The 12078-nt window shown below is 37.3% G+C and overlaps 1 protein-coding gene across 1 annotated transcript in view; it reads left to right on the forward strand.

The window, feature by feature from the left end:
• Positions 1-12078, forward strand: part of LOC117234793 (synaptotagmin-6) — a 92152-nt gene that overhangs the window by 77672 nt on the left and 2402 nt on the right. The window contains exons 3-9 of the mRNA XM_033496332.1: positions 3828-3891; positions 4604-4847; positions 5739-5975; positions 6316-6411; positions 7793-8066; positions 8694-8927; positions 9268-9432. Coding sequence (XP_033352223.1) covers positions 3828-3891; positions 4604-4847; positions 5739-5975; positions 6316-6411; positions 7793-8066; positions 8694-8927; positions 9268-9432 — 1314 coding nt within the window. The remainder of the gene's footprint in view (positions 1-3827; positions 3892-4603; positions 4848-5738; positions 5976-6315; positions 6412-7792; positions 8067-8693; positions 8928-9267; positions 9433-12078) is intronic.

The following is a 12078-nucleotide window of genomic DNA, read 5'->3' on the forward strand; positions in this document are numbered from 1 at the left end:
ATAAAATTTTCAAGTTCTGTCTGTCTAACTTCGTGTTTATGTATGAAAATATTTTCTATACGCGCGTACAGGACGTTTAATTTACGGTTGAAAATTATTTGTACGACGACCTAATTTCATTTTCATATATGTTTGCTGGCGCTCGTTATCGCGACGATTAAAAAGAAGCAGTATTGCCAGAATTTCACAGGGAAAAAGAAACTTGAAAGCAACTCTCCTTTTCCGCTCTAAAACATTCGTTCCATTATCATAGAAACTTATAACCTTTCTCGCGATGAACCAAACAGCCAAAGTATTTCTATACTTACTTACCTTAACTGGATCATTTCTTAGTTACAAATTCCTTCAAACATGAAATGAAACATTTTATCTAAAGAACGCTAAACTTTAAGTAAGTTAAATTTAATTTTACTATATGCAAATATTGTACTTCGTACAAGTATAACGATATAGTAAAAGTCGATGAATCCTTGTACAAATAAATCATTAGAAAAATATCTATAATTCAATCAATGAACAACATTATTTAACTACTCTTCCAATTAAGAAATAAAACCCTATGTCAATTGGCAAAATAGTAGAGTCAAAGTATTACAGTATCGTGCGACGTGCTCAATGACAATATTTACCAAGAAACCATTTATACATTGAGTATACGTAAAAGCGATGATTCTCCGCCATGCTCTGGGAATTGAACGATTTTTCTTGTTACCTTTTAGCCCCGAGCAGACAGAAATATCCTTCGCGAAACGGTATCTCGATGCGAATTAAAGCGTCGATTCGCAAGTAGATTTCGCGTTCTCGGAGAATTTTATCAAACGATTCAACGATCCAATATTCTCCAATCTGGCAATCGTTTCACCGTGATAATCTCTGAACAGCAACGTCCTTCGGTAGCGTTTCGAAATGGCAAAACAATTTAATTAACGCATCGATAGACCAGGACGTCTCTTCGCACTTCGCAACTGTTGAACCTGTGCGCCTTTGTGGAGAAATTGGAGCAAGGTTAAACGACGAAGAAAAGCGGAAAACGAGGAAAAAGATGGGAAAGGTGAACAAATAGGTGAAACAGTGTGGTATGAAAATATGATAAGTGGTAGTCAGCTGGCAGAGAAGTAATTAACGAAGCTATCCTATATTTCTCGGATCGTTAGAAGTCGTAGAAAGTGAGACGGGCTCGCCATTGAAAAACACGAAGCTCGACCGATGAATCGTGACAACGGGAATGAAATTAGCTTGTATCCTCGACCTCGTTAAAATTGCTCGGCGATCGCGGTCTGTTTGCTACCTCGTAAGAGTTAAAGGACGGTTATAAAGATTAGCGCGAGGATAACTTATAGAGAAGATCTACGATGTTTCCCGAAACGCCCAGATAAGGAATATTAATTAACCGTGCGACATTTATTCGTCGATAACGTTTTTTAAAGGTCGCTTAAAAAAGACGAGGTAACACGTTTTAGCGAGTTGACAGAAAGACAGATCACTTGTTCTTAGAAATTAGTTAATAAATCTGTTAGTCTTGCTTCTGATCAAAATAGAGTCTCCCCGTTCTATAGTTGACAGTAAAATAAAAACGCTTTAACGAAAAATGATTTCTCTTTTAGAAATTTATCTGATAAGCCTTTATTATTATAAACGAAGCGATGAAAAGAGTATTTGTTTCTGGTTTTTATCAAAGCTGAAAGACTTCCCTCTCGTAAGTTATATTCACGGAAATACAGAAAGATTTCACGAGCAGAATATTCGGATTTTTACGAGTTTTCTGTAGCGTTCACAGACCGGTTCTACAGTCTCAATTCTTTCAATTTTTTGGATTCGGAGTTTCCTGGATTCGGTCCATAACGAAACAACCGGAAAACATTTCCTTTGGGCGCACGAATATCGATAGGAATTAGAAAGTGGTAATAAAAAAAAATTGAACGAGGAACGAACAAAAAAGGACTTTGTCTCGTTCAGCCACGCGCGTGACGTTATACATTGTACGCATTATACATTATCTATTTAAGTCTGGATGAAAAGCAGAGAACGCACGATATCTCACGCGATCTTCTCGCGTTGTATAAACTTTTTTTCCAAAACTGTTGCTAAGCTAAAGAATAAATGGTAGGACAAACGGCAGGATATTAGGTTGACCGATCAACTTTTAATTCTTTATTCTTTAATTCGCAACATTTTTTAGCTCCATCCATGATATTTTTTATCGTTAAATGCAAAGAACTTTTGATTTGTCATTGATATCGTTTTATGTTTTGGAAAATATTCAATTCTTTACTTCGCTATTTTATCCACGTTAGTGTTTAGATAACATTTGCAGAAGATATAACAAAACTTATTTAGCGAGTATTTTAAGGAAACCGTCTTCCGTAATTTCTTTTATTGCAATTTCTCAGCAACTTATTCGAACAACTTTCAACATACGCAATTCTATTTGCTTACCTTCCATGTGTACACAGATTTGCTATCGGCGAATTTGAAAGATCGAACGAACGTCTCGATATTTACCTGGTATAGAGGTTGCAAAATTGGTAGCAGAATTGTGTGGAAATATTTACGTAACCACGGAAATGCTTGCTTAGATGCCTGCCCGTTTCAAAACCAAATAGAATACCGCAATATGTAGCGAAACGATTTTCTTACTATTTCTTTATCGACTGATATTTAACATCAACCTGTAAAACTTACTTAAACGTATTGAAACAATTTTGTTTGTAAAAAATTGATTCGATGAAAAATTAATATTCGATATAAAAAAAAACAGCTTCGAAATTCTCCACTAAAAACACACGGCACGTGTTTCAGACCTTTCTCAACTCTCCAAAAAGATTTTATGAATACAGACAAACAAAAAAAGTAGACATTTCTGCATTAAAAAAACAAAGAGAAAGAAAGAAAGAAATTTCTTTGCCAAGAAAATTTTTTACACGTTTTTCTAAAAATAGATCGATGACTGTGCCCAATCAGCGAACGATTAATTTCCATGTTTTCTTGGGCCCGGCGTCGAGTGTGTCCGTTGCCAATATCCAAAAACACAGACGAGTCGTAGACCTCCTCTGGTTTGCCGATGTATTCGTGTTACAATTATTAGTTACGGATGCAGGAATAAACAGGATCTCTTGGAACGGGAACACGATTCGTTCGGGAACAGGGAAAAAAGGTGGGAAATTGTGCGAAGAAATTGTGTCGAATATTTCGAGGAAATTGAACGAATCGTTGGAAATTTTGTGGCTCCTTCGGACGATATTACGCAACATCGAAACACAGACATTCTGCTGCATTTCGTCGTGCTCCTCCTTCTCTCCCATTTTTCCATCCCAATATTTTTTTCGTTTTCGATATTTTTCTTCTTTTTACGCTGACCCAGATTGTATGGCGCACACGTAACACGAACGCGTTTGATAGCACGTACGTACGCGTAATTTAACTTTGAAATCGAAATTCATTTTTTTGCATGTTGGGGGGTAAACGTTCCGCTGGCTGGTTAAAGGGAACTGTTGGCTTTGTTTCTCTTTTAAATTCGAGTTATCACTGGACGGGTTTACGAGTGAAAAAATGGTCAATTAATTTAGAAGACCGTTGCGATAGAAAGGAAAGGTGAAAAGAAAAAAGTGTAGCATATTGGATAAGTGACAGCGATGGGATATTGCGTTGTTTCGTGGCAAGAGGCATCATTTTTTCTATAGAAACTTCTTTTACATGCGTGTAATACACATACGTGTATTTTGAAAAAGTCCGTTTTATCCAGGAACGGAGAAACAAAACGACAGGTGGATGAAATCGAATAAATTCTACTCCAACGATGCTTCTAACGAATAGAAATTCTGTTTCAGGAGTTTAACGTTGCCAAGGAACAACACGCAGTGCAGCCATGCTCCTCCGTGGTCATTGAATCAGGTAAGATTCTTCGCTAGAAAATTGGTATAACACAAACCTTTTCATCTTCGACGATCTCGCTATATCGCAACAGTCTCTTGCATCCTTACATTGAAAATTACCAATCGACAAGAGATACCAGTTCTTCTATCGCGCTCTAAAATTATGAAGGACCTTAGCCAGAGAAATCCTACGATTTATAGCGGGTCTTTAGGCTAGTTAAAAATATGCTATAAAGATATTTCGACATCATTGGCTATCGTCTTGTCCGAAGGATAGGGTGTTTGCGTAGACAGACAGAACGTTACAGAACACGGGACAGAAACCGTTAGAAAGTTTTCTGTCGAGTGCCGCTACAAAATTTGATTCTTTTCGTGTGATTCGTTTCATGTGATTTCTGTCATTTCAGAATAGAAATACGACAATTATAATAAAAATACATGTAAATTTGTCAAATCACACAGTGTCACCAATATAAACTCACAACAACGCTTGTATCAGACCTCAACGCTTCACGTTCTACCGGTCCACCGCGCTTCGACCACATTTTTGGTCATAAAAAAATATCACTGCGAGAATACTGAAATTTCTGATCAATGGTGTTAGAGAGTCTTCGAAAGGTTAAGTGGAACGTAATAATAGAGTAGACGGGGACTCATTGATCGTCGCTTCGTTACCAGCTTCGTCAATATTGCCTGTAAACGACATTACATCTAATTACCATCTGAAACAGGGAGCTTGCCGCATCAAAGTCGAAGCTATCCTGGCGGCGGTGGCGGATCCGGAAGCATGGGACGATTGTTCACGAGAAATTCGTCGGTGAGCTCGCAGAGCTCGTTGGAAGGTGCGCCTGGACCGTCCATCCATCGCACTGGAACTTCGACCCAGATTCGACCATTTGGCCCTGATGGACGGTACCACCATCATCGGGACCCTTTGCACGCTGCTTCTTCTTATCCACCCAGCAGGAGTTCCAGGTATGATTTAATTAAAGATATAATCGAATAACTTGACAACACAAAAGAGCTTTTTTCTGCCAATCTCTATCAAGCCCGGTACTCTGCATACGAGAGACTATTTATAAAATGTAAAGCGATTTTGAAGTGAAATGATTGAACAAAGTTGCACGACGAAATCTTTCCTGCATATGGTTATATTCTACATGAAAGATTCGTTTCGCGTTATTTGTTTCTTTCTTGACAGACGAATAATTATAAGCGGTAGACGTTCTGCGTTATATAATGCATCGAAATTAAACGTTTCCATTAGAATTATTAAACGACACTGGACGAATGTCCGAGTTTTCGTTGAATCCATGAAATCTTGTTAATTACTCGGGCATAGCCGAGGCATGACGGGTCGAGGCATAACGAATGTTTAATGAACTCTTAATCTGACAAAGCGATCCTCGAGAAAAGTTTGGCCAGCTAGCATTTTCGGCTACTCTCGATTAAGCGAGACAGATTTTTCAAGAAATATATTGACGGCGTTCAAGAACTTCTTAATTAACCGTATAGTACAGTAATATCGGAGTTGATTAAATTTTATCATATCGTAAAATATTAAACAGGGGTATATTTATAAATTGAGTTGCCACGATAAAATTAATAAAAATAAGTCTTTAATTTACCACAAGGGATCGATCTTTGTATTATTGCTCGTTATCGTTATCGTTATCGTTATCGTTATCGTTATCGTTATCGTTATCGGTACCACTGTTTCAAAGTACATGTCGTTAAACATCGATTTTTTATTAGTCGTTCATTGGCCATTCACTGCACCCGTCATCTTCGTCTATATTATTCGTAATTGATTATATAACGAAGAAGAATTGACACGCACCTTGCACTCGATTGCGAAACGCACAGATCACCATCACCTGGACGTGCAGCATCGTTAGATGCACGCTGTGGGAGTCCAGCCAGTTGTTCGGGAAGTCTTCTGAGCAACAATGCGTCACCATCTCAGAGCTCTTTGTCGTCTCTGGCAACAGGTGTGAGCTCCTCGTGTGGTGGTTCCTCGATAAGCGTTGCCCACGTAGCTTCCAGATCAGCTGGTCGAAGTCTTTCACCTCTTCTTATTCCACCATCACGCATTTCTGCAAGGTGAGGTATTCCCCGATCATTCCCCGATCATTCCGTGATCAGACGATGATCGTTATTTGTCATTTAAAATCTATGCGATGTAATCTTGAACGTAATCGATTAAAGTCAATTTGTAGTAGATAACGAATGAAGAATTACATGGACGTTAAGTTCCATTGACACACAGATCCAAGATCACAGTTTGATCGTGCATGGCTGAATAAATTATTGATTTTTATTTTGCTTCTCGCAATCATTTCCCACCTATATAATCTTTTTATCCGAAAAAGAAATCTCCGTTATAAGGATTACCTTTGATCTATAATCTTGAAACGTAATATGTACTCCTTTTATGCAACAGCGAAGGTGGACCACCTCCTCCAGCGTCACCACTCGGTTCCATACAACCTGATCTTTACCAACGAAGAGATGGACCTATTTATCTTAAGGCTCGAGGGTACGTGTAAAAGATTTTATCATCCAACGCGTAAATATTCGCTTTCCTTCTTTATTTCTACATAAGAGAGCACGGTTAACACGAATAAAATTTATTAAACGTTCAACCAACAAAGTCTATCGATATTAAATTAATTTTATTCGATGATTAAATCAATAGAATTCACAGTATATATGTATACGTATAAAAATCTAAAGGTCGCAACTTTAAAACGATATTAACATCCTGTGCGTGCTCGTAACACGCCAATTCACGTCGCTACAGTTGTTCCAGAAACCAGTTGAAGAAAACATGGAGTATAATCGGATCACGATCGTATTCCCGTTAAATCATTCGATACCATTGAAACGTTATGCTTCTATTATTACGCGCCATCATTTATCGTGGACGTTTAATATTTTCATACGATCGGAACACAACGCAACTTTAGCCCACTTTACAGATACGCATATTATATTTGCATATACGCACGACCTACATGTCCATCTATTCCTGCCCGGAACATGCAAAGCACCTAAAAGGATTGAGTTACCGGATATACTGCAATCTGATACGAAAGTCAGCTGTTTTATTTGACTTGAACGCGAGACACGCGAATGATCAATCCCCTGGTCAATAGGCAAAGAACGCGTTAATGCTTCTTCGTATTACCGCGTCTGCTAATTGGAACGTGTACCACGTATACGACTAAGCAATGTGCGCACGTAGATCCGTGTTTATCGTTAAATACGATGCAACCTATTCGACGCCGAGTGAAAATAACTGATTGATAAGTATTTCGAGCTTGATTCGATATATATATATCGAATAGAAACAAATATTTAGAATTTTATGTTCCATTTGATTGTGATACGTTGTTCCGATTAAATCCAACGTATGGAATTTTACATAATTTGTACGACATCGATCGGTACGAGCTGGAACAATTTGAAATCACTTTGCCCCTATCGGACCTTGTTCAGATTAATTGGCTTACTCGAGATCAAGCGATCTAAGAACGTTTGGTCTGCCGGAATTTGTTATTTACTTCAAGAAAAATATATGCTCTCAAACTCTCTTATTACTCTCGTTCGAACTCTGCCTCGTTTCAATTCAAGCACCGGAATTCGCTAATTTAAACGAGGCTCTTTAGAGCGCCAAAGTTCGTTCAATTATATATTGCGTAACTTAAGGAAAACAACGATCGTCGTGTATAATATCATCTTCGGTTTTATGCTTGTTAATATTGGTTCTCCAACTCGAGTCAACTTGACATACATCCACGATACATTTCCACGAGAACACGTGTCATTCGAATTCAGATCACTCGATACAGATACGTTCGATAAGAAACGAATAGAAGTGGAAATAACGCGCGTCTTCGTGCTGGCTGTCATTTTAGAAATGGAAAGAGTTTAGGCCGGCTGCATTTGCGATTCAAATACGACTTCGATCGATCGGACCTGCATGTACACCTGATCGAGGCTCACGACCTGGCTGGAAGTGATCAAGGAGGATTCAACGATCCTTACGTGAAGCTGACGCTCAGCCCTGAAGTGGATTCGAGAAAACGACAGACACAGATATACCGTAACGAGGCGAATCCGTTCTTCGACCAACAATTCAAGTTCCCCGTCAGCAACGACGAACTTCAGGACAGGACCCTAGTTTTACAGGCAATTGACACATTATTACCGTGTTAGCTATTAAGTTCTATCATCGATAAATATCGCAAGTACTTTTTTTCCATTTTACTTTTACTTTTATTCGATATATCAAAATCAAACAACAATGCGGCAATTATCTTCGTTTGTGTGTTATTTCGTTGGAAAAAGTGGAATCTGTTACGTTTGTTTCATTGGTTTGATAACATTCGTAATGCAATAAATTATCTCGATATAGCAAAAACATCGGGTTTCTACGAAATTGAAATCAATAGATTTATGTAAATGGAGAAACAGACGTATCAAATTCGGATGGTTCTTACTTTGTTTCAAAACCTTTATCTTCGATTAAATTGTACTGGTATTATTCGTTTCTCTTTGGCGCAAACACAGTTCTATTTAAACACTATATTTTTTGACATTTAATTTTTTCTTAATTTTCCTTTCGGCATATGAAAAGATTTTTTGTAATATGGGTCATCGACCCTAATATAGCAGAAATATTAGCAGAACCTTCGATCAACGAAGGCTAATGTTTCGTTAACATTTATTACGATACGAGTTATAAATTACATTTTTCACGTTACGCGCACCAGAAAATCGGTGATTTAATCGAGTCAAACTTTTTCTGTCTGATAGGTGCTCGATTACGATCGTTTCTCCAGGAATGACATAGTAGGTTCTGTCAAAGTGCCGCTAAATATTTTACGATTAGATTCTCCTACCTCGACCGAAGAAGTTTGGGGAGACATTGAACGTGAACGGAAGCCACCCGAACAAATTCAAGAAGTTCTACTGTCGCTCTCTTATCTGCCCAGTGCCGAACGATTAACAGTACAGATATTGAAGGCGCGAAATCTGTTTCCACCACAGGTAACTCGATCGAATTTACCAAATTTCCTTGTTACTTTATTTACATATTTTAGTAATATTTTAGTTCTACTTTTCGTTCTCTAATTTTCCCATCAACTTTTGTCACTTAACTTTGGTTCGTGCGACTATTAAAACGTTAATCATTTTCGTTTCGTTTCGTTTCGTTTCGTTTCGTTTCGTTTCGTTTCGTTTCGTTTCGTTTCGTTTGATTGCTGATTCCGTTTTTAATCGATGTCTGAAATTGACGTCTCTTCTTGCTGTCGTTCGTTTGCGTCACGAAAGATATCGACAATTTGAGCATTTTCATATTCCACTTGACGCGCCTGATTGTGTTACGCAGGACAAAGAAACCTTAGATTCCTTCGTGAAAGTAAATCTCCTTTGCGGAGAGAAGAGGGTGAAGAAGAAGAAAACTGCTGTAAGAAAAGCGACCACCAGTCCCGTTTGGAACGAGGCAATGTCCTTTAATGTTCCTGCCAACTATCTTGCATCGTCAGCCATCGAGGTAGATATACGTGCAACGTGTTTAATCAAGCTTTTCTAGTTCCACCGTAATGCAGGCTCTCGTATCGTCGAGTAAATAAAACCATTGTCCTGGTGAGAAGCAATTTCAAAGTGTTTTACACGAAGATCATATCGATTTCATATCGGAGGAATAATTTAAATCAAACTGATTCAAAGATATAATGTCCGTCGCCTTTCGTAAATTTCGTTGTATCTATGACATTTTATAAAAAGCTACTCCATTAAGCCAAAAATCGGAGCAAATTTTGGTGAACTAAAAGGGAAATACGACTGAAATTTTCTTGTTTTCTTTCACAAAACCTTGGAGATTTGTTCGAAACAAAATCCTATACATTTAATAAGTACAGATTTTATGAATCGTCTCCTCGATTATCTTATCTTATTGTTGGAAAATAATACGATTATATCGATCTTCCATTAAAGTTTTCACATACTTGCAATTTCGCATAGAATAATCTATTATTACACATGGTGAATAAAAGATGTATTAAATATATTAAAAAGATATTAATTAATTCGAAAAAGATTTATCTTCTGGACCACTGTCAGATGTCGGTGGGTTGTCCCATTGAAAATATTATTTAAATCAACGGTTCGTGTATTGATATGCGTAACAAAATTCCACGAGGCTGAGCGTTCCAACTATATTATACGGTTCTGTAACAAGAGAGAAAAATCACATTTTCAGCAGCATGGGAAAAATTTAATTTTCAATTTTTATGTTGCGAAACGTAGCTCGCCGTTTTTTTCCTTCTCGTCAAAGATCGTGCGAAAATTAAAATAAAAATCGTATTAACGAAAAAATTCAACACACTTTGCAACTTTGTTTAGTAGCTCGAGATATTAAAATTGTTCGATAATCGACGTACGTATTGGCATAGTACGTGTATACGTTCGATTTTTCTGTAATTCGAGTGTGATAAAAAAAACAAAAAAAAAACAAAAAAAAAAGAAAGGAACAAAGTTACAATATAGTCACATGTATGTATCATCTATTTCTATTTTGACATTATTTGTCCTGTGCATTTCGAACAATTTTCCAATAACATCTGTTTCGTTTAATATCGACGAATCTATCTTAAATTAAGTATAGAAGAATAAAAAATGACCATCCTTTTTTGACCTTAATAAGGCTATCGCTATAGATATCGATATAGTTAACTAAAAGTATCGAATTCCATTAAAATTAAATGATATTCAAAGGATATAAAAATTAAAATGATATTCAGAAATTTCTATGTATGTGCGTACTTTTGTAAAATACAGTCAAGTTATTTTACATGCGATAGACACCATCTGCTTTGCATGGAATATTTCAAAAGCAATACCTCCGCAGCCATTTCCACGAAACGTAAAACTCTGCAGTATTGTTCTCGGGATCACGCAACCTTGCCAACTATAAACGAGTTCCGTCGATTACAAGTTATTGATTTACATCATAGGGTCGCCTACAAAACCTAGCAACAATTTAGAAAACACCAGATCCCCGTAGAGTTGAATTCCGATCAATTCTCGCAACTTCGGTCGTGAACAATTTTCATCGATACGCTTTTATTTGTTACTCGGCGGATATAGACTTTGAACGTGAGTCGTTAGTGAAATTTTGCAGCAGTGACAAATTTGTATCTTAGATCCTGCAAAACTACAAGATCGTATTGAAACGTATACACAAGCCGATAATCATAAATAAAGAAATTTCATTAGTCTAACAATTATGAGAAACTAATTAACTTGCCACTCGAATTGATCTCACCGATCTTTCAAATACTGAATAACGATTGCTTTATTTAGGGATCTCTTATTTTTTTATATGTCGTTCTATAATCATAATAGTACTCTCTGCAAGATGATGATTTTGTCAAAAGATGATCTGTTAACAAACGTATACGTACGTATAACAATCACGTTGAGCAAACGTAGCGCAACGGTTAAATAGTTTTTTCATGCAAAAGAAGAAAAAGAGAAAGAAAGACAATCAGGAAGCATCCGTAGAACCGACCAGTCGTCTCTTAAAACTATACAGAGAGAAAAAAAATAAGTAGAGAATGTAGACTAGACCTACTATTGTACTTAGACAGGATTAACAATGGTAAATTGAACGGTCGAATGTGTGATTTACAAAACCGCAGCGATATCGCGTCTCTCGTCTACGCTAAACGCTACGCTAGTAATAACGAAAAACAGAAGTTCCTGCTTATACTATCCTTGTGGAAACCTGTACTAGTTGAATAGAGAATTTATTTGCTTTGTGAAATCGCGTGTTTACATAGCGAGTTGGCGAAATGTCGGTCGCGATTATCGACGAGCGTTCTGTCGCGTCCGGAAAAAGGCCTCGAAGAAAAAAAGAGCAAACAAGAAAGAGGCGACCTTCGTAGTCGTACGACGAGTCTAGACTGAATATCGATGAACTTCCGTGGTTTTTTGTAAAAGTCCTCAACGATGATTCTCGAGTCAAGCGACCGATCCAACGTTGCAAAATGGGCAATTCCAGCCGATTGGAAACTTCAGAATAGTCTTATAGACACGCTATCTTTTCTTTCGCGTGATCACGTTTTGCTCTAAAATTTTGAAGCTCGTGGAATATGCATGATCAGATATATATCGTACAACGATAGTAAAGATTTAT

The sequence above is a fragment of the Bombus vosnesenskii genome, unplaced genomic scaffold (assembly GCF_011952255.1).
Source record: "Bombus vosnesenskii isolate JDL3184/JDL3185 unplaced genomic scaffold, Bvos_JDL3184-5_v1.1 scf7180000013309, whole genome shotgun sequence".
In the NCBI taxonomy this organism is placed as follows: Eukaryota; Metazoa; Arthropoda; class Insecta; order Hymenoptera; family Apidae; genus Bombus; species Bombus vosnesenskii.